The sequence below is a fragment of the Kogia breviceps genome, chromosome 19 (assembly GCF_026419965.1).
Source record: "Kogia breviceps isolate mKogBre1 chromosome 19, mKogBre1 haplotype 1, whole genome shotgun sequence".
Taxonomy (NCBI): domain Eukaryota; kingdom Metazoa; phylum Chordata; class Mammalia; order Artiodactyla; family Physeteridae; genus Kogia; species Kogia breviceps.
The window spans coordinates 42,819,402-42,842,838 of record NC_081328.1 but is presented as its reverse complement, the minus strand read 5'-3'; the positions used below and the strand labels follow the sequence as shown (position 1 = coordinate 42,842,838).

General features: G+C 43.6%; 1 protein-coding gene and 1 long non-coding RNA gene across 6 annotated transcripts in view; one reads left to right on the top strand and one right to left on the bottom strand.

Annotated features, from left to right (window-relative positions):
- Nucleotides 1-13,944, bottom strand: part of LOC131746959 (uncharacterized) — a 65,792-nt gene extending 51,848 nt beyond the window's left edge. For all 5 annotated transcript variants that reach the window (XR_010838364.1, XR_010838365.1, XR_010838363.1 and 2 more), the window contains exon 1: nt 13,814-13,944. This is a non-coding gene — a long non-coding RNA (uncharacterized lncRNA). The remainder of the gene's footprint in view (nt 1-13,813) is intronic.
- MARCHF10 (membrane associated ring-CH-type finger 10) overlaps nt 6,543-23,437 on the top strand; it is an 81,654-nt gene continuing 64,759 nt past the window's right edge. Inside the window, exons 1-2 of the mRNA XM_067022261.1 lie at nt 6,543-6,643; nt 16,111-16,230. Coding sequence (XP_066878362.1) covers nt 6,554-6,643; nt 16,111-16,230 — 210 coding nt within the window. The 5' untranslated portion in view covers nt 6,543-6,553. The remainder of the gene's footprint in view (nt 6,644-16,110; nt 16,231-23,437) is intronic.

Below are 23,437 nucleotides of genomic sequence, written 5' to 3'. Positions count from 1 at the left end.
CTTTGTTGCTTATAACTCAAAATATTTTTATAAGTTAAGATTTTTAAACTCTTAAGACTTTATTTTTTGTTCAGATTTTTGAAAGCTAAAGTTAAACAAATTCTGTAATCTTTGTCATTACATATTAATTAATTGTGTAAAAGGATGAATAAGGTCTCCGGCAATACTTCTTCCCAGCACCCAGTTATGGAAAGGGGGGTAATTTATAAACCTGATGGTCAAGTTTAAATATAGCCAGTTAGATTTTGGTTCAAAGGAATCCTCAGCCAAAAGAGGGGCTTACATTTACATTTTTCTTTATAAATGAACCAATAAAATATTCACTTTAACGACATTTCTAATATGAGAACACCATAAGAAAACAGTGAAATCTCTTGATTGTTAATAAAAAGAACTCCCTTCCAATCAATTCTTTTGACAAACGTGGCCATAGAACAGAAAGACGGCGCATATGATTGTTTTTTAGAGAACTGAAAGAAATATATTCTGCAATCAGATTTTGTTCTCCTTAGTCAGGGAAATTCAGTTTGAATTCATGAGAAATGTAGAGAGGAAGACATATGTCACAAAGTTCTTAGAATATTCCTCCCTGAAATTTCACAGATATGTAGAATTTTGAGGCCAAGACAAATCATTCACTCTCACTTTCAGCAAAGCAGGACTTCCTTTCCCACATGCCTCCTCCTGCCTTCTCCTCTCCTCCTCCCTCTCCCTCATTTAATATGGCTTCTTATGTACATTTCTAAAACACAAAATTGGCACAGTATCACCAGAGACTTAAAACAGAAGCGTGCATAACCACGAGTGGATAGTAAATTGAAAAGCAGTTCAAAGGTGAGAAACAGAAGAGAATACAGCATGCTATTTTAGAAACATGCACCCTGCCCACATTTTATTGTCACTCTCCTCCCCTCCACCTGTCTGTATTTGCTAAGAAAAAAAGAATTTTGGCTTCAAATGGCCATCTGGTTGAGGAAGGCCACAAAGCTGAGATCCACGAATTAAGCATGATCTCATGTGGATTTATTTCCATATAGTTATTTCCGTTTCTTGTTCCTCCTGGTCCGTTTTTAAACCTGAAGTATAGTATGAAGTTCAAGTGACACTTGAGAATGTTTGCCTAAACTGTGGTGATCTACCTACCATCTCCTCAATCTGTCTCTAATAATCTGTTTCCTTGGGGCCTGGAGTATTTGTTTAATCCCACAAAGCACTGATGTATTTAAGAGATTAATTGTGGCACCATGATGCTTCTAAATATTCATTTTATAGTAGAGTACATAATAGAGAGTTTATGGGAGGGCAAAAAGACTTTTGCAGGCAACTTTAAAGTCCTTTATTTGGTCGGTGATTGTGAAGTCAGAGGTAACCTAGCAAGGAGTAATTCAAATAGTGTTATTTCCTACCTATTGAGACAAAGTGATTTCATGCCTCTTGATTTAGAAGCCTCCTTAAAATTACACTACATTAAAGCCAGGATAGATTAGCTGGCTTTTCTATGTTAATTTTGTAACCAAAATGTATCATCCAAGTGGACTCTGGGATGTGCTCCTTTAGTGACCATTAACATATTTTCATTATGAATCCTTATGTTCTCTGCCTGGTTAATATTCAGACAGGTTTTTCTTTCCAACAGTAGCAGCAGGGGTCCATCTTTCTGCTGGTTTTAACACCATCATTTTCTGAAAAGCGTGGGAACATAACTTTATTCTATGCAGGTACAAATTCACATGAAAAGTTAAAAGTGGTCTTTTAAAGTAGAGTTCCATGCACGACTATTAAAATGCTCAGAGACAAAATTTAGATTTTGTGTGTCATCTGTGGAACTACCTATCAGATTGTAGTTTTCGATTGTGACTCACAAAGACCAACCTTTTATAACTGAGAGAAAATATTCCCCAAGGGACCAGAACAAGTTCTTAGATGATATTGTTTGGGGCTCATGATAAACCTTTTAAGAGTTCACAGTGACCAGACCAGACATTGGGTCACCATGAGTCAGGTGCAACCTGATTCTGCCAATATCTGCACAAAGGGAAAACAAAACAAAACAAAAAAACCGGAAAAGGGAAAGAAAGCTATAGAATGTAGACACTGGAGGTCAGGGATGTTGTCTGTCTTATCCTGCTGTTTCCCCAGAACCTAGAGCAGAACCTGTCACATGGTTGTCATTAAAAAGTATGTGTAGGAAAGAAGAACCAAGCTGGAGAGATCCCGCTTCCTGATTTCAAACTTCCATTACAAACCTACAGTAATCAAAATAGTATGATATTGGAAGAAAAACAGACACACAGATGACTGCAACAGAATAGAGAATCCGAAATAAACCTATGCATATATGGTCAATTAATTTATGACAAAGGAATCAAGAATATACAATGGGGAAAAGACAGCCTCTTCAATAAATGGTGTTGGGAAAACTGGACAGCCACATGCAAAAGAATGAAACTGGACCACTATCTTACACTGTACACAAAAATCAACTCAGAATGGATTAAAGACTTAAACATAAGAGATAAAACCATAAAACTCCTGGAAGAACACACAGGCAGTAAGTTCTTTGATATTGGTCCTGGCAATGATTTTTTTAAATGTGACATCAAAAGCAAAGGCAACAAAAGCAAAAATCAACAAGTAGAACTACATCAAACTAAAAAGCTTCTACACAGCAAAGGAAACCAACAAAATGAAAAAGCAACCCACAGAATGGGAGAAAAAATTTGCAAATCATATATCTAATAAGGGGTTAATATACAAAATATATAAAGAACTCAATAGTAAACAAACAACTCAATTTTAAAAATGGGAGGAAGATCTGGACAGACTTTTTCCCAAAGAAGATATACAGGTGGCCAACAGGTACATGAAAAGGTGTTCAACATCACTAATCATCAGGGAAATGCAAATCAAAACCATGATATCACCTCACACTTATTCGAATGGCTTTTATCAAAACGATAAAAAATAACAAGTGATGGTGAGGTTGTGGAGAAAAGAAAACCCTTGTGCACTGTTAGTGGGAATGTAAATTGGTGCAGCCATTACGGAAAATAGTATGGAGTTTCCTCCAAAAAATTAAAAATAGAACTACATGTGATACAGCAGTTTCACTCCTGGGTATTTACCCAAAGGAAATGAAAACATTCACTAACGCAAAAAGATATATGCACTGCTATATTCACTGCAGCATTATTTACAATAGCCAAGACATGGAAGCAACTGAAGTGTCTATCAATGGATGAATGTATAAAGAAAATGTGTATATATATATATAATGGAATATTATTCATCTATAAAAAAAAGAAGGAAATCTTGGCATTTGTGACAACATGATAGACCTTGAGGTCTATGTGAAATAAGTCAGAGAAAGACAAAATACCATATGATCTCACTCATATGTGGAATCTAACAAAACACTGAACTCATAGATACAGAGAACAGATTGGTGACTGCCAGAGGCCTGGAGTAGGAAGTGGGTGAAATGGCTGAAAGAAGCTAAAAATTACAGACTTCTAGTTATAAAATAAATAAGTACTGAGGATGTAATGTACAGCATGGTAACTATAGTTAAGAATACTGTAGATGTCAAAGTTGTTAGGAGAATAGATCTTAAAACTTCTCATCACAAGAAGAAAAATATTGTAATCATGTGGGCTGACGGATGTTAACTAGACATATTGTGGTGATCCTTTTGCAATACATGCAAATATCGTTGTACACTTGAGACTAATATATTGTTATATGTCAGTTATATCTCAGTAAAAAAAAATATGTAGAAATAAATGAAAGAGCTTCACTGGACAATAAGCAGGAATAGCATGGGACCTTTGATGACCTTATAGATGAGGTCTAGTAGACTCACTATGAACAGTGCCATTTACTAACTCAATGTTTTGGTCATAAATTCAGACCACACCAGTCAGAGACTAACTTCTTGAAAGCATTGTTTCCACATCCTTACCTCTCATTTACGCAACTCAACGCAATCTATCTTCAGCCCTGTCACGCCACTAAATGCTCTCACCAAGGTTATTAATATTCTCCCCCTTGAAGCTTGCACTTGGCAGCACCTATGAAACTGCACCCACCTGATTCTCAGTTTTCCTCCTGCCTCTCTGGCTTCTTTCCAGAGCTCCTCTTCCGCTACCTACCTGTTCTTAAAATCCAATGGTCCTCAGAATTTTGTCCTGGGTTGTCCTCCTTTTTGCAGTACCCATCCTGCCTTCAACTTCAGTTGTCACCAAAATGCCAGCAATGCCCAATTCTTTTCTTCTCTAATCAGCTCCAGAGCCCTACGTCTAACTGCTTACTTAACATCTCCATTTGCTGTCCCCCAGCCCCTTCAAAGTTCACATTATCTTCTCACAAACTTGCTCTTCCCTGCAAGTTTTCTGAAGGGAATGTTGACATTGATCAGCCAGCTGCCCAAGCCAATAACCTGGGCCTCCATCTCCCATCCCAATCGTATTATCAACAACTCCTGATGATTCCCTCTCCTGAGTATCCCTTGATTCCGTCATGATTAGAGCGTGTGCAATGGCATGAGACTCTCTGGGTTCAAACCCCAACACTTGCACCTACCAGTTCTGTAACCTTAGGCAAGTTACTTAATCCCTTTGTGCCTCAGGTTCCTCATCTGCAAAATAGAGGTATAATTCTTTTTTTTTAATTTTATTTTTAAAATGTTGGGCTGTGTTGGGTCTTCCTTGCTGTGCGCAGGCCTTCTCTAGTCGTGGCGAGGGGGGCTACTCTTCGTTGCGGTGCGCGGGCTTCTCACTGCGGTGGCTTCTCTTGTTGCGGAGCATGGGCTCTAGGCGCACGGGCTTCAATAGTTATGGCACACGGGCTCGGTAGTTGTGGCTCTCAGTCTCTAGAAAGCAGGCTCAGTAGTTGTGGCACGCGGGCTTAGCTGCTCCGCGGCACGTGGGATCTTCCTGGACCACGGATCAAACCCATGTCCCCTGCACTGGCAGGCGGATTCTTAACCACTGAGCCACCAGGGAAGTCTCTAGAGATATAATTCTTGCCTCAGTGTGGCTGTGAAGATTGCTTGAGCTAATGTGTGTAAATCTTTAGACCAGTACTTAGCACTTCCAGAGGCTCAATACCTCCTCCTCCCTCCCTCCAGTGTTGAGACCCAAGTCTGGGCACCACCTTATCTGGATTAGTCTAACATATCCCCAGTGGCCCATCCACTTCCCTTCTTCCTCCGCCGCCCCCACCCTCCATCCAGTCTCTATACTACAGCTGGAGGGACCTTTTTTTTTTTTTTGGTCACACCCTGCAACTTGTGGGATCTTAGTTCCCCGACCAGGGACTGAACCTGGGCCCTTGGCAGTGACAGTGTGGAGTCCTAATCACTGGACTGCCAGGGAATTCCCTGGAGGGACCTTTAAACATGTAAATCTAATCATGTCCTCCCCCCGATTGGAACCTTCCAGTGGCTTTACATGACTCTTTGAATCATGACCTCCAAGGCCCCTCATGAGCCAGCCCCCGCCTATCCTACAGCCCTTCCGTTACTGTTCTCTCCTCTCTCTGCTCCAGCTGCACCAGCCCCTGAAGCCCTGAAGCCTCTGTACCTGCTGTCCTTTCTGTCCCAGATCCTCTCTGTTCCACTTCTGGCCCAGCTCACTCCTTAGCAAACCTAGTGTCATTTCCTAAGGAAAACCTTGCCTCCCCCTCCCCCAATGACACTTTCTCAGAGAGCCCCGTATTTCTGCTCCATCGCACTTATCACCATCAGGGTCCACTTGTCAATGTTCAAAGACTTGGGATTTGAACCCAAAGAGTCTCACGCCAGTGCCCATGCTCTAATCATGATGGATTCCAGGGACACTCGGGAGAAAATCATCAGGACTTGGTTTTTATACGGATGGGGCAGGAGAAGGAAGTGTGAAGAAAACTGCCCAGGTCGCTGGCTGGGCAGCCGGCTGGTCGATGCCAACATTTCCTTCAGAAAACTCGGGAGGAGGAGCAAGTTTGCGAGAAGGTCATGCGGAGCCTGAAGGGGCTGGGGAACAGCAGTATTCACTGCCGGTCTTCCAAGCTAGATGGTAGCAACACGAAGGCCGGGGCCGTGTCATCTTGCCGACCGCCGTACCCCAGTGCCCAGCGGAGTGCCTGAGTTGCAATAGGGGTGTGATCGTTTGTTGAGTCAATGAATTTAAGTTACCAGGGGCTCAGAGCTTTGGCCATTGCTAATTTAGCTATAGGTTCTTGAGTTTTCTTTTTTGTCGTGCGGTAGACCTGCTTCTGAGTCGGGTGTCTGCCAGTCTAACTCCCTATGAGTAACCAGAACAGGCTCACTAAAGCCAGCCCATGAAAGTGGCTGCATTATTTATGTCTGGAACAAGAGGGCTGTAAAGGCATCGACACCCATACAAAGAGCCCTTTCAGTCTGAAAGGAACATCTGTGCCTTTCCAACAATGGATATTAGATTAATAAGAGAATAAAAGAAATTATACTAAGAGAAATCCAAATATGGCAAAGCAACAAAGGATGATATCACAGCACATTTATCTTTTATATGCAGGTCGCAGACTAAGAGTCATGTTGCGTGAAGCAAAGGACAGGCAGAAGTTCATCAGTGATGTTCAATATCTGCGGGACATGCAGCATAAGGTGGACTCAGAATATCAGGTAATGGCAGAAAATGAGAATGTCTTCTACTTTCACTTATGGTATTAGGAGAGAATTCAGGCTACAGTATCAGTATATGATAAGCAGTAATAGGTTTCTAAAATCCAAAACCCACACTTACTAGCTGTGTGACCTTGAAAAGCTACTTTACCTCTCTGAGTCTCAGTTTCCTCATCTGTACAATGGGGATAATAGTCTCCACCTTAGAATATCGTCATGGAAATAACATTTTTCAAGTATTTAGCACAGAGCTTGGCACACAAACCTTATCAACCAGTGACATCAGGGCTTAAATTGGATAAACCAGCAACCAAGAGAAAAGACATTAAGGAGTTAACCGGGTCGCGCTACCATTTATAAAATAACACGCCCTTCCTGTTGTCCTCCAGCCAGAAGAAAGGTGGTTAGCACATTCTACAATAAGCTAACTCTTCGTCACCCTAGCTACAGTGTTTACAGGCAAAAACAAAACAGACAGGGAGCCTGAGGAGTCATGATGTAATTACCCAGAGCTGGCATAGGACAAACTTGCCAGGCTGGGTTGTGGGATTCTGGGAGCAGTTAGAAAGTGTCACTCAGCCCACTGGCCGGAGGTCAGCCCTCGCCAATCAAGGAGGCAGGTCCTCAGCCTCAACTGAGGATCAAAAAGCGCTCCTTCCCTAAGGAAAGTACAGGCCTGCCGTCATCAGGTTTTCCTCCTTAGCAATCTCAAATATAACTGAACCTCCCGGGGCACCAAGGAAACCAGAGCGATCTCAGTAACCTGATTTCACCTGTGTAGCACAGCTTAGCTCTGGGCCTGGAAATGGAGCCGGCAACTTCCTCCTACATTTGCCAGTCTACCTCCAAGCCTGTAAAGTTGAGGGAGTCTCTACAAAATAAATAAGAACATAAAGATCCCAACTGGTCACACTGGGGGCCCCTCTCCTCTCCACAAATATGCTTCTGCCACACAGCCCAGGTTTGGAAATACTTGTTTGAAATTGTCTCTAGGACAGGCACGTAAGAAAATCAGTCTTATTGTTTGATGGTCTCTGCTGAAGAAAACTGCACAACTGCGTGGCTTGGAGCCACTGCAGCTTTATTTTCTGACTTCATTTGGGCTTTCAACACTGTCCTTGTTAATAAGGACACTTTCAACACCGTCCTTATACATAATAATATTTAAGTGCCTACTATGTCCTGAACAAAGTCCCTGCCCTCCCGGAGTTCTTATTCTAGGACTGAGAAACAAACGACACCCACAAGTAAAGTCATATGTAAGACAATACAATGTATACGATAAATATAATGAGGCATATAAAAACAGAGGTAGTAGGGGTGGGGTGATGCTCCTTTACACAGGCAGGGAAGCCTCTTTGACAAAGTAACGTTTGGTCGCCGAGGTAAATGATGGGGAAGAGTCGGCCAGAGCATCCCGAGCAGAAAGCAAGCGAGCGCAGAGGCCCCGAGGCGGGCACTAACTGGAGGAAACAAAGGAAGGCCAGAGGGGCTGGAACACTAAGGGAGAATGCAGACGGGGTAGCTAGGACCCGATCGTGTCGAGTCTCTCGGGACAAAGCTTGGTATTTGGAGTTTATTCTTATCCTGGTGAGAATTACTGAATGATTTTAAGCAGGGCAGTGGTATGATCTGCTTTACTTTTTTTCTCTTTTTTTTGGCGGTACGCGGGCCTCTCACTGTCGTGGCCTCTCCCGTTGCGGAGCACAGGCTCCGGACGCGCAGGCTCAGAGGCCATGCCTCACGGGGATCTTCCCGAACCGGGACGCGAACCCGCGTCCCCTGCATCGGCAGGCGGGCTCTCAACCACTGCGCCACCAGGGAAGCCCCTATTTTACCTTTTTTAAAGATCACTCTGGCTGCTGTGTGGGAAAACACCTGAAAGGGGCAAGAGAAGCAGCAGAAAAACTTGTAAGGAATCTGATAGAAATTTAAGGCAGACCAGCATGGTGGGAGCAGGGGTGGCGAGAAGTAGCCCGAACCAGGAAATAGAAGCAGCGCAGACATCTTGCTGATAGACGGGGAGGCGGACTGAGGGAAAGAGAGGAATAGAGGATGACTCACTTCAACACGTTTTCTTGTCCATTAGCTCCCTCCGTTATCAGAGTTTAAACTTTACTTTTTTCAAACCTCCCATCCCCATACTTTCAACAAGGACCATCTCTTCCTGTTTTACATACATGTGAAACCAAACAAAGAACCTGAGGCCGTCAGGTGGGGATCCACTCAGCTCTCCCCCTCCTATCCCAGGCTGCACGCCCGTCCAGCCCTCAAGTCTCGATGGGTGAAGGACACTCTCCCTACTGGTGCCGGACCTGAGATCTTGGTCCATGCCCCTCTGTCTCCAGCCCCTCTCCATCCATGGACCTCTCTTCTGCATCCTTGGAATTTCTCTTCTTCTTACTGGCTCAGCCCACAAACATGCTCAACTCTCTCTCATGCTGAGAACAAAAGAACAAAGCTGTCTGTGGACAATGTGTCCTTTTCTAGCCACAGCCCTGGCACTTTCCAGTCTCCAGATGTCCCCAAACAGTCAGCTACACTTCTGTCTCCACTCGGCCCCGCCATCCCATTCGTGCTCTCACCTGCCGCAGCCTGGCGGTCTCCTCACCTCCCCTGAAACGATGCTTGCTAAGGTCAGTAGCGAAATTCAGCAAACACCTTTTTAGTCTTTGTTTTCTGAAGCTTTACCTGCATTTGGCGCTATTACTCCTTCCCTCTCGCAACATTACTTCTCTGGCTTTCGGACGTTGCACTGTCCTGGTTTTCCTCCTGTTTCACTCACATTCCTCTCCTTGCCCCATCACAGGTTAATTCCCTCAGGTTTCCATCAGCCCAATTTTCTCCTAATTCACAATGTCTGTGGCCCATCTCATCCCCTCCTGTTTGTAACCACCACTCATACACTGATGACTTGTAATCCTGTGTCTTCTCAAAATGTCAGAATCTCATGCACACCTGCTTGCTGGATGGTTCAATCTGGGTGTCACACAGGCACATTGAATTCAGCGTGTCCACAGTTGGACTCCACATGTCCATCCGCTGCCATCCTCTTCTGTAGCCCCTCTCTGAAGACAGTGACCCAAGCCTTCCCTGACTCCTTCCTCTCCCTCACCACCCATATCCCCCAGCTACCAAGTCCTGCCGAGCTTACCTAAAAGCTCATGAGCTTGTGCCTCCCTTCTCATCCTATGGCCATCACCCTGGTTCCAATGTCCATAGTTTAGCTCCAAGACTATTACAATGTCCTCATAACTGGCCTCCCGGCCTCCAGCCTTGCCACCTTTCAGACTGAAATTTATGTAAAATGCAAACTATGTAATTCAGTTGTTTCCTCTCATGTAGAGGTGTGTCCCAGACCCAAGAACCACAGCAAAACCAGTCCAATTCTCGATCACTTCTCTAACCTCCTCTTCCCTCTTCCTTACTCTCTCGACAAGGGTGGTGAAGACCATACTTGTTTGTTTGTTTTTTTAAATATTTATTTATTTGGTTGCACCGGGTCTTAGTTGTGGCAGCCAGGCTCCTTTAGTTGCAGCTCACAGGCTCCTTTAGTTGTGGCTCACCAGCTCCTTAGTTGTGGCATGCGAACTCTTAGTTGTGGCATGTGGGACCTAGTTCCCTGACCAGGGATTGAACCCAGGCCCCCCTGCATTGGGAGCATGGAGTCTTAACCACTGCACCACCAGGGAAATCCTAAGCCCATAGTTTTAACTTAGAACTAAAGGGAACCTTTGTATTCCCATAGCACCCTCTTTAAAAAACAAAAAACAAACCAAAAAAACACCTTATTGAGGTATAATTAACATAGCATAAAATTCACCTGTTTTAAGTTTAAATTGACCAAATCTGCCATCATTGCCATCACCTGATTTTAGAACGTTTCCATCAGTCCAATACCAAAGCACCCTTCCCATACCTCTTTTTCATTGCTGATGAAATTGTATTGAAATTGTCTTTTGTGCGTCTTCCTAGCAAACTGGAACGCAGCTTCCTAAGGGCAGGGACAGAGTCTCACTCTCCTCTATTGAACCGAATGCCTTGTCATTGATGAAAGCCAGCATTACCGAACTTGACCACCAACTCTGTTTATCAGACATAGATCCAGCTGACTTGTAACTAATCCTCAAAGCTAAATCCACCTTCATTGAGCATTTTCAAAACCGCTCACCACAAGGTCTGAAAAAATAAATATGGCTGTCTTTAATATGTTCTGAGGATTGCCAAATTAAGTACATAGAAACCCACAGAAACTATTACTTTGACGGGAACAGCAATGAGTTATATTATTGACTCTGTCCCTTGCCTTGTTCCAGAAAAGATTTAAAGTTGGGGTTTAAGAATCAATTGCATGGCTTTAATGACCCCTCAGTAACTTGGTCCATATATGACCTTTGTGTATTTAGATTATTTACTAAGGTCGAGTTTGCACTGCATGGATATTGAAACCTTGGGCCATTGATGAGCTTGGCCGTTACTCGTGGACGTCCCAGCTTTCACGAGCAGCCCAGTGATGTGCAAGGGATCCCCTGCTTCAGGGTGTACAAATAGTGTAAGACCTACTAACCAGATATGACTCCCAAATCATAGACATTTGCCACATATGCCTTCCTGTGTTGGACTTGCCTTTAATGAACTGGCTCAAATTGAGGCCCTTAGAAACCTCCTGTATACACTCTTCCTGCTATAGCCTAAAATATGCTGTGGGTTGGTATGTACCAAATTAGCAGTGACTTTATAAGTCTGTCTGCTAGTGGCAGGAGACGAAGGTTAAACCCACCGTGAATTATTTTGATGCTACTCCTTTCTGTGGTTGGGTGGGACCCGTTTGAAAAAAAAACAAGAGGAGATATTTATTTGGCATATTTCATGCAATTTCAGAATCTGTTAACTAGTACATAATTATACGACATCTCAGAATTTGGCTCTATGTCTTCAAGGGTGTTCATGCTGCATAGCTTTTTTTCCCCTTCTTTCCATCAAATGAGTTTATGTAACTTGTGGCGAAATTTAGCCATTAATGTCCACTGAAACCTAGAGAGAAAGATTACACTTGGAGTTTCAGGATGATTTTCTAGACTATCAAATGTGTTCAAATGGGTTTTATTTTATGTCACCTGTTCATTCGGATTCTTTCAAATGCAGATCAAACAACTAATATGCTGATATAAACTTGTTCAAGGACATGATGGGTGACTATACCAGGTGGCGAGGGCTTGGGGACTGTCCACTCAGGGGGTTGAGGGAACGGAGATAATTCAACTTTCCCTCCCGTAGGAGTCATGGGGAGGGGCATGTGACATGTGGGTTTCTCTGCTCTTCACAGAACAGAAAAATAAACTCAGTCGAGGGGAATATCATGTCAAACTGTTTTTACACCTTTGATTTCTTAACCTCTTAAAACTAATGAACTTCGATAATGTCCCCAGTGATAATTAAAACCCCAAACTCTGAGTTAGGCACGTTGGATCATAAAAACAACAACAACAAAAGAGGCAAAACTGAAGGCAAGTCCCACCTTCCCAAAACACTCACAGAGTTCAAGTAACAATAACCTTGACAGAGGCCACAGCTGATGAAGAGGTAGAGTTGGGTCATAGTTACAATGTGTTGTTTTTTTTAAAATTATTGGAGTATAATGGCTTCACAAGACTGTGTTAGTTTCTCTCATACACCAAAGTGAATCGGCCATATGCATACATACGTCCCCATATCCCCTCCCTCTTGAGCCTACCTATCCCACCCCTCTAGGTCATTGCAAAGCACCGAGCTGATCTCCCTGTGCTACGCTGCTGCTTCCCACTAACTAGCCATTTTACATTCGGTAGTGTATATATGTTGATGCTACAATGCTTTTTTAGGCCAGAACCGTGAGGCTGGGAAGTGTCCCTGTGGTGCATGGCTTCTTAAGGTACCAGGAGCCCAGATAATGACTAAAAGAATGGGACTGGTAATAAAGGGAACAAAAGAAACTTTGAGCATCCCTGTGGGTTCAGAAAGCTGTAATTCTGAAGAAAAAGCAGTTTGCAGAGCTCCCTCAGTTGGCTGCCCGGGGGAACGGGCAGTCTTTGGAAACAGACCTCTACTTCCAGGGGAGGAAAACAAGGATGAACTTCAGGCCTTCAGAAAAACAAGGATGAACTTCAAGTCTTTTTTCTTCCACAGCCACGATCAGAATCACATTATTTAGCAAAGGCTGACTTTAGAAAAAGGAGTAAACCAAGAAATGGGATTGGAGGCAAGAGTTAAAGCCTGATGGCGGTGGTGGTGGTGATGATAATGAGATGATGGTCATGATGCTGAGTTTTATTGAATGCTCACCGCGAGCCAGTCACTCTGCTAAGCGTCTTACCAACAGTGCCTCGTGGTCTCCCGGCAATCCTGCAGCACAGAGACATCTCCCTCTCACGGATGAGGGAAGCAAGAATCCATGGAGTCAGCCAGCCTGCCCAAGGTCACAACGCTAGAAAGTGGCAGAGCTGTGGTTTGTCGTGTTTACCCGTATTGAGTTACGGTGAGTCACAAAACCCATGTCATCCCCCACAGGCATAGATGCACATTCTGTGTTCTGCCCTACAGTGTGGTAGCTTCTGCACAGAAGGCAGCCTGACCGCGAGCGCTGCAGTCAGAAGGATTGGGCTTGGGGGGCGAGGGGGTGCGACGCGAAAGGAGGAAGGCCCGGTTCTCCGCAGAAAGAAGAAAGAAGTTACTTGAAGCCTCCCGTTTCGAGACTCAGCCAGTTCTGTCACATGAACAGAAACTTATTTATAGCAATCTAGCTCCAGACACGTGAAATTGAAAAGGGAAATAAAGTGCCAGAGTAAGGGGAGCCCCTGGTGATGATGAATTACAAATCTGTCCCTTCTCCCCATCCTACGGATTTCACACGCCTCTGCCCCTGTCCCTTCAGGACCCTCCAAGCAGAAACAACATCAGCATCAAACACAACAAAAAAATCATTCACATTTACAAATAACAAGAAAACTAGCCCCTGACGGGGGTACGGGGGGAGGTATGGCTAGGTTCTTGCTGTTTCTAGGACTGGAAGTCCCAACTTGGCTCTGTCCCCATGTTCCTTCTCAGCGAAGCAATAACTTGGAGACGGCTAACATTTGATTTACACGGAAAGACTGCTTGGCTGTTTCAAGATAAAAATTAGGAAGTACCTACCTTGCCACTGGTTTCTTCTCCTGGTCCTCTGTGAGAGGAAGGATAAGGAATCAGAGGGGAAACACATTTTTTTTTCCCCAACGTTGCAAACCATTCGATTCCTCCTCCCCTTCTGGTAAAGAAATACTTAAGTTGCATGCATTCTTGGAGAGAAGTTTCAAAAAACACTCCGCCCACAGGAATGCTGTTCATTCCACCAAAGCTGCCTCGGTCCTGCGTGCAACAGCTAACACAGGCGCCTCCACTTTCAGCCCATCAGCGTTTTCTTCTCGTGCCTTTAATACAAGTGGATTAGGATAACAGAGACATCTGTGGCTCCAGCAAACAATACTCTACTCCAGGCCAGAGCTCCCCCCTCAACAGGGAGCTCCAACCTGAAGTCATTGTAAAGGAATAAGAAAAAGGAGGCGGATATTTAGTTGAACTCCATTAAACTCTCCAGGTGACTCTCTTTAGTTTTACCTTGGTTTATTCTATTATTTGGTGTCTGTTTGTGTAACTTATTTATTATAGTCACTACTATTCAGTACTGGGCGGGCGGGGGGGGACTTCTTATTTATTAAAACAAACACTATCCAGGATTATTAAAATGGGTTTCTGTCTATACGGCATCGTTTTTGAAAATAAACCCAAGGGGGAAAAAAACCCTCACCATTTTGAAGTGCTCTCCCTTTCCAAGCAAGGTGGGGTGAAACAGCACCTTTCTCTTGGGAATCCAGGATTCCACTCGCTGCAGGTAACTGATTCACTGTTCCCAAGTCCAAGTGGTAAATGTTTTATTAATATCAGGTGATTTCTACTCTTAACCTTGTAGCAGAATATTGGCTTTCTCCTTGGCCATGAAATTCTGGCAAGCAAGTCCTTCTACTTCAAGGAAGGAGATGTATTTTCTAACAGAGGGAAAAAGATGGAGAAGGAATCTTTCCTTTCTCAACACAGGCAGGAAGAGGGAGATGTCAGGCCTAGTTTAGAACAACAGTGTCTGTCTTTACACTGTACTTCTTTACAGCGGATCATTTGGCCCTGGCAGGACAAAGGTGAGTTCAGTCATTGGATCTATAGAAATGCTGCAAGAAGTTTTGCTATTTTGGAATATTTGAAATATCAGTTGAAAGTGAATTAAGCCAGGGACTTCCCTGGTGGCACAGTGGATAGGACTCTGCACTCCCAATGCAGGGTGCCCGGGTTCGATCCCTGGTCAGGGATCTAGATCCCACATGCATGCCACAACTTAGAGTTCACAAGCCACAACTAAGAAGCCAGCGAGCTGCAACTAAGGAGCCATAACTAAGACCCAGTGCAACCAAATAAATACATAAAATTTTTTTTTTTTTTTTTTTTGGCGGTACGCGGGCCTCTCACTGTTGCGGCCTCTCCCGTTGCGAAGCACAAGCTCCGGATGCGCAGGCTCAGCAGCCATGGCTCACGGGCCCAGCCGCTCCGCGGCATATGGGATCTTCCCGGACCGGGGCACGAACCAGAGTCCCCTGCATTGGCAGGCGGACTCTCAACCACTGCGCCACCTGGGAAGCCCCCATAAATATTTTTTTTTTTAAAAAAAAAGGAAGTGAATTAAGCCAGATAGAGAAAGACAAATAGCATGATATCACTGACATGTGGAATCTAAAAAAAGATACCAATAAACTTATATACAAAACAGAAATAGACCCACAGACATAGAAAACAAACTTATGGTTATCAAAGGGGAAAGGCAGGAGGGATAAATTAGGAGTTTGGGATTAACATATACACACAACTATATATAAAACAGATTACAAACAAGGACCTACTATATAGCACAGGGGGCTATATTCAATATTTTGTAATAACATATATGGGCAAAGAATCTGAAAAAGAATATGTATATACATACACACATATATATGTATGTATAACTGAATTACTTTGCTGTACACCTGAAACTAACACAACATTGTAAATCAACTATACTTCAATTTAAAAAAGAGAGAAAGAGAACAGAAAGAGAAGTAAATGCAGTGTATTGGGTACTTCCTTAAGAAGGCAATCGTTGGGTAAGTACTTGACAAAATGCCTCTTAGTATGTCTGTTGTTTGAATTTATTAAGGCAGTGACTAATATTTTTGACCTGACATTTTGGTCAAAGGGAGGAGGGAGTGATGCCTGGGTGAGTGTCTTCACAACTGCTAACAGGTACTGATGAACACTTAGAGATGGATGCCTGCATTGCATGTTCCTCACAACAGGAATTAAGCATAAAGTTATCAAAGCTAGCTGTGGACCTAAACCAAAGAAACATCTTTTTTTTTGTTCTACAGGCTTGTCTGAGACGACAGGAATACAGAAGAGACCCAAATGGGAAGAAACGAGATCAATTTTGGGGACAAGAGACAAATTTTGAGAGATCCCGGTTTTCAAGTGGGTCCTCTTCCAAACAGGTACTTAGAATGCTGGGAGACATTCTTTTGCTGCAGGGTGTGTGTGTGTGTGTGTCTGTGTCTGTGTGTGTGTGTCTGTGTGTAACTGACTTAGGAAAAAGCCAGCCCAAAAAGGAGATGTTGAAGAATCTTAAAGGGCAGGGTAGGGAGAGGCAGGGGCAGGAGCTCTTGTCCTGGGTGCCACCCCTGCTCCTCCTCTGCTGTGTGACCTTCCCTCTTCACCCTGGTTGGGCCTCACTCTTCTCTCCTGTAGACCAGTGGAGATGGTCTCTGAGGTACCACCCAATTCAGAAATGCTGCAATTCTTTGATTTTAAGAGTCGGAAGCACCGGGCCTTCTAAAGCACTGCATCATAATATATCTATATACCTATATCTATGCCTACTTGATCTGTCTATATTAATATAGACATATATATATATATATATGTAGGCTTATAGTCTTACCCATTGCATTGCTTAGTATAGTTTTTATTTCAAATAGAGTAAAATGCAGTAATAATTGCGTCATGTAATAACTAGAAATTGTTCAAATATTTGTGTCTGGATGATAATAATAAATAACAAGATCAGTATAATATGATAGCAATATGAAAATGATGATTACAGTAGTAGTAGTTACCATTACTTGAGTGATTACAATGTTCCGGTACCGTGCTAGGCGCTTTATACCTATTAACTGATTTAATTCTCATAAATCTCTATAAATTTGCCTCATTTTACAGATGAGAAAACTGAGCCCTAGAAAAGTTAAGAAACTTTACATAAGATTTCCCAGCCAGTATATGGTGGAGGAGAGTTTCCTTTCTAGGCATTCTGACCCGAGAGGGTGCTCTGAACCACTGAGCTATATGATCATATTTCATGTTTAAGACCTTATCTGTGTACGAGTTTTACTTATCCTATGTAAGCACTGAATACCACAAGCTACGTTCAACACTGGTTGTTAGTACGGCAGATTAAGATGAGTAATATGCCTTTTATGAGTTCTTATTTAATGTTTTATGCCTGAAATACACTCTAGAGGATGGACTCTCTTTTCTATCAGTGGTGTGGACCCTCAAGATAGATCCTGGATACCTGATATCAATCAAGTTCTTGTTGGGGTTTCTTCTTTAATCTAGGATGTTCACATGGTGGTTATTTAATGTACGAAGGACACCTTAAAAACATCAGTGATTGATGTTTATGGATGTATCCCTGGGAGAGATCTATACTCCCTATTAAGGAACATAAAATCACACAATAAACTATTCCACCTAAAGCCTGAAGGTGAAAGAGTCTATCTCACAATATCGGCAGTGCTGAGAAGAACACATTGCCTGCATCTTGTCATGTTAGACAAGGACTAAATATAATGCCTGCTGCTGATTAAACTTAGGGAGTGAGATTAATCCAAAACTTAAATCTAGTTTGGCTCGAACAACACATTTTTAGCATTAAGATAAATTCTCACAGTTTTGCACTTAGAAACAAAAATCAAGGACAGATTTAAAAAAATGTAATTTCAGTCAAACAGTAGCATGTAGCCATATTCCTAGTTTGGAATTACTAAACAAATGGGCAGCTGGGTTCTTCTATTTTCATGCAAAGACTCATATGCGGAGTCTTGGCCATTTCGCATGGCAACACTCATGCATTTGGGATATTCTAGAACTTGAAGGTTCATGCTCCTCTCCACAAACTGTGTTTAGGGGACAAACTGGTGACAGATTCCTGTAGTTCCCTTCTTCATGCTATACAAATTACTCATTCTTTAAGGCATCATTGCAAAACACTCAGACCACATCTAAAAAAGGATGCAGCTGTACATATAAAAGTAATTATGAAATAAAGACAAAAATATGTGGTAAAGTGCATAAAACTGGCAATTTCTAAAGCACGCGAACAGGATTTTTCATGTTTGCTTTATGTCACTGCACCTCAGTTTGTCAGAGAACTTGGAACAACATTACTTGATACTCTCGATTTTTTCCAGATGATGCTATCCCAAGGGTTTGGGTATTGACTGTACAAGTAACTTCCAAGTTACACCTTCTCTATCAAGAAGAGGGACAAGATCCGAATTTTCCACAGTGAATTTCACCTCTGCTTTGCTCCCTGTATTACAGATATTCTTTGGGGAATACTGGAGGATTTGCCTATGGATACAAAAGTGCAGGAAGTTCAGGGTGAGGGGAAGTGTCACGGAAGGCATCCTTGTCAACAGCCATCAGGATTGTGTGTTTATACCTGGTACAAGTGAAGCCAGAGAGCCCTTATGACATTCAGACCAGAGCCCAGAAATCTTCAACTCCCACAATCATGGGCTAGTTTGAAGATTTCTCCTCCCAGGTTTGGACCCCCACCCAAATTCTGTGAAAATCTGGCTGTTCTTAAACCTTCATAATCGGGGGCTGCCCTGCTCTATATCAAATCCTGAGGGAATGCAGAATTTATGAAACCTCTTTCTACGGGGTCCCCAAGGCCAGGGAGATCCTAGAGCTAATTTCCCAGGATAAGAATGCTGGCACCAGGATTTCCCTGGTGGTCCAGTGATTCAGACTCTGTGCTCCCAATGCAGGGGGCCCAGGTTTGATCTCTGGCCAGGGAACTAGATCCCACATGCATGCCACAACTAAGAGCCCGCATGCCACAACTAGGACCCAGCACAGCCAAATAAATAAATAAATTTTTTTTTAAAAAAAGAATGCTAGCACCTCCCAAAGGAGAACCCAGGCCGGACTGATGCAATTTCCAGAGCTTAGTGTATGGAATGTCACATCAGGCACTAGAGCTGCAAAAGATCCTCGGTCAATCAGAAAGTGGCAGGAGAAAGATACAGTCCAATGAGACAGTGTAAACCCAACCCAAGCCCTCTTACCTAAGGAACATTTCCCTGAGTAATTTTCTTCTAGAAATTGCTGTGGCTGAAAACTCAAAAGAACATTTTATCCCTGATTTGAGAAGGCAAGTTCATTCCCTGATTGAGTGGGTTGTGTGAGAGTGGATTGCTCAATCCATGGAAATTTTTCCACTGTACAGTCACGATGTGAAGCATGCTACCACCAAATTTTGACACTTGTACTGCAACTTGCATCACTTGTTCATTCCTTAACCCAGTCTTAGACCATCACAATTCTGATGGGCCTGGAAAAAGTGAGGCATTTACCATCAAGTAATAGATCCAGTGTCAAGATGCCATTTCTAAACACCTGCCTGGGGGTGGGCAGATCCCCAGATAAATGCACAGTTAACACGGTAGCCCCTCCCTTATGGCACAACCTCCTCACTCCGACCCGTGGCTTTAACGGTTGGTCATGCAGAGATTGTGTTCAATCTAACGCCAAGATAAAGCAATCACTACCAAGCCTGTGCTGAGGGGTTCTTTAAAGCAGCACCTCCTAGAAAAGGGAACCCTCCTATATACACTGTTGGTGGGAACGTAAGTTGGTGCAGCCACTATGCAGAACACTATGGATTTTCCTCATAAAACTAAAAATAGAATAACCATATGATCCAGCAATCCCACTCCTGGGCATATATCCAGACAAAACTATAATTCAAAAAGATACACGCACCCCTATGTCCACAGCAGCACTATTCACAGTAGCCAAGACAGGGAAACAACCTAAATGTCCATCGACAGATGAATGGATAACGAAGATGTGGTACATATATACAATGGACTATTAGTCAGCTATAAAAAAGAATGAAATAATGCCATTTGCAGCAACATGGACGCAACTAGAGATTCTCATAGAAGTGAAGTAAGTCAGAAAGAAAAAGACAAATACCATATGATATCACTTATACATGGAATCTAAAATATGACACAAATGAACTGAAACAGAAACAGACTCAGGGACATAAAGAACAGACTTGTGGTTACCAATGGCGGGGGGCTTGGGGGAGGGATGGAGTGGGAGGTTGGGGTTAGCTGATGTAAGCTTTTATAAATAGAATGGATATACACACTGCTATATTTTAAATGGATAACCAACAAGGACCTACTGTATAACACAGGGACCTACTGTATAACCTACTGCTCAATATTATGTAACAACCTAAATGGGAAAAGGATTGGAAAAAGAATAGGTACATGTATATGTATAACTAAATCACTTTGCTGTACACCCAAAACTATCACAACATTGTTAATCAACTATACTCCAATATAAAATAAAATTTTTTTTTTTAAATAAAATCATTAGTAAAAACATACACACAAAAAAACCCCCCACAAAAGCACACACACACACACACACACACACACACACACACACACACAAATAGAATGGATCAACAAGGTCCTACTGTAGAGCACAGGGAACTATATTCAATATCGTATGATAAACCATAATGGAAAAGAATATCAAAAAAGAATATATATATGTATAACTGAATCACTTTGCTGTACAGAAAAAATTAACACAACATTGTAAATCAGCTGTACTTCAAGTTTTAAAAATTACAAAAAATAATAATAATAATAAAGCAGCACCTCTTAAATACATTTAAGTTAGTTATGTGACACAGTACAAAGAACACTTATCATCAAGGGCCAGCTCTGTCCCTCATTACAGTGTGAATTCGGACAAAGCACTTTACTTCTAAGTACTTCAGTTTCCCATTAAAGAGATCCTTACTATTATGCTATTATCTCATAGGATCGTTGTGAGAACGTGTGAGATGCTCAAGTGTCATACTAACATTAGATTCATTATAAGTTGCCTTGGTGTCCAGCTATGCTTGCAAATGATGCTCCAACACTTATCGATAGAGGAGCAGCTCCTGAGGCTTCTAGAATACCTTCTTTCCTCTCAGCCCCATCTCAGGCCACATTTCTAAGAGCTAACCTAATGTAGCAACTTAATTTCTCACCCTTTTCAAAGTATCTACAACCTTGTGAGCTGTTTAATCAAATTAGAATTTAACAGGGAAATAAACAGCAGCTCTACAGAACCAACTGTACCTTGGATGTTTCAGTACTTTAAAAAGCAAAGCAGTCTCTTAGTATGAACAGGAAACAGTGTCCCCGGGACACTGCTGGCCCAGAGGAGCCTGCTGTGGTGCCAGGGGCACCAGGATATTTTGACCTCTGAAAACTTCACAGAGGGGACTTCCCTGGTGGTGCAGTGGTTAAGAATCCACCTGCCAATACAGGGGACACGGGTTCGATCCCTGGTCTGGGAATAACCCACATGCTGCGGAGCAACTACGCCCGTGCACCACAACTACTGAGCCCTGCTCTCTAGAGCCCGCGTGCCACAACTACTGAAGCCCCTGAGCCTAGAGCCCGTGCTCCACAACAAGAGAAGCCACTGCAGTGAGAAGCCCGCGCGCCGCAACAAAGAGTAGCCCCCGCTTGCCGCAACTAGAGAAAGCCCACGTGCAGCAATGAAGATCCAACGCAGCCAAAGTTACATAATAAAAATAAGTTCAAAAATAAAAATTTTTTTTTAAAGAAATTGAGTTTAAAAAAAAAAAAAGACTTCACAGAGAAGTGTCTGGACCCCCAATTTCCCCAGAGAAAATGATGAAACTGATTAGCCCAGGACTTGGGGGACAACAACCTTCAACGAAGAAAGTCATCATGGCCCCTTCTCATCTTCCAAGATCCCGCATCCTTGCTGGATGCGCCACTTCCAAGAGCACAAATCTCAAGGACTGAGGACATGTGGTCACTATATTTGGCAAAGAAGGTGGGGACCAGTCCTCAGTTTTTCAAGAGCACTGTTTGCTCCGATAATAGGAATAGGATTGTCGTCCTTTCACCATCAGCAACCGAGCGGCTAAATGTTTAGATTCCAGGTCACCAGGACCCAGCGTTACACTGGAAGGAGGCAGCTAACCTGCCACCAGCAGCAGCCGGCTCGGCCCCAGGCCTGGCTCAGCAGGATGCTTACATCCGTGAGATCGCCTGAACCTCCCAGAAGGCAAAGTAAGCTTAAGTGTGAGGGCACTTACCCAACATAAACATTTTAATTGTTTTGTTTGTGATCATCCACACAAACGTTGGAGGTTGAAATGAAAAATAAAGCTTCTTCAAGTAATCTGCAGTGGCTTAAAAAGTCAGAAAGTGCGGGCTCCCCTGGTGGCGCAGTGGTTGAGAGTCTGCCTGCTGATGCAGGGGACGCGGGTTCGAGCCCCAGTCCGGGAAGATCCCACGTGCCGCGGAGCGGCTGGGCCCGTGAGCCATGGCCGCTGAGCCTGCGCGTCCGGAGCCTGTGCTCCGCAACGGGAGAGGCCACAACAGTGAGAGGCCCGAGTACCGCAAACACACACACACACACACACACAGTCAGAAAGTGTATTCATACATGAGGGCAGCAAAAGCCTAAAACTATGCTGTCCAATACAGCGGCCACTAGCCATGTGGGACTATTTAATTAAAATAAAATTTTAAATGCAGTTCCAGGCTCAGGAGCCACATGTGGCCCATGGCTGCCATATAGGACATTTCCAACATTGAAGAAAATTCTCTAGGACAGCACTGTTCCTGATTATGGTCAAGTCCAAAAGATGAAACAAGACAAGATCCCACGGGCCAGGAAGGGGTTTTGTTTCCCAGAAACCGTCCTCGCATACTCCACACTACAATGCTTCTGCCCACCGCAACTACTTGCAAACGTTTGCTCTCCGTTGCTGAGTCAGGTGTCCGCGAAGGCTGGCTCGCTTTGCATTTGGTGTTTTCCTCCAACTTGGGTATATTTGCATGTCTCCTTTCATTACCTGTCTCTTCAGCCCCTCCTGCCTGTGAAACCTGCAGCTTCTCCTCTTTCAAACCGCTCTTGGGGAGCTGTTTGTTCTCCCATTAATCTGTCAGTGTCAATCTACCAACACCCTTGATGATGTCACGGAAGCAGCCAGCTTAGCACATGGCATATGCGTTCTGTGACTCACACTTTTAATTTTCTCTAACTTCTACCTGTCCATTGTCAGACTCCCGGTGGGCCGGGCCTCCCGTGTTCTGGCCCCGGGCCCGTGTGAAAATGAGGCAGGTCACACACACATTCAAGCTGGCTCTGACTGCCGGGGGCCCCACCTGGGAGGCTGTGAGTCATCCCTAACACCTGGCCAGGTGTGGTCACCGCAGCCCCCGCCCCCCCCCCCCACTCTAGTGCAGATTCCACGCCCTCGAGGTGCACCTGAGTCACAATGCAGCTCTACACCCAGCATCTCGAGCCCAACACGGAAGTCAGGGAGGCAGAAAGTGCAGCCCACGG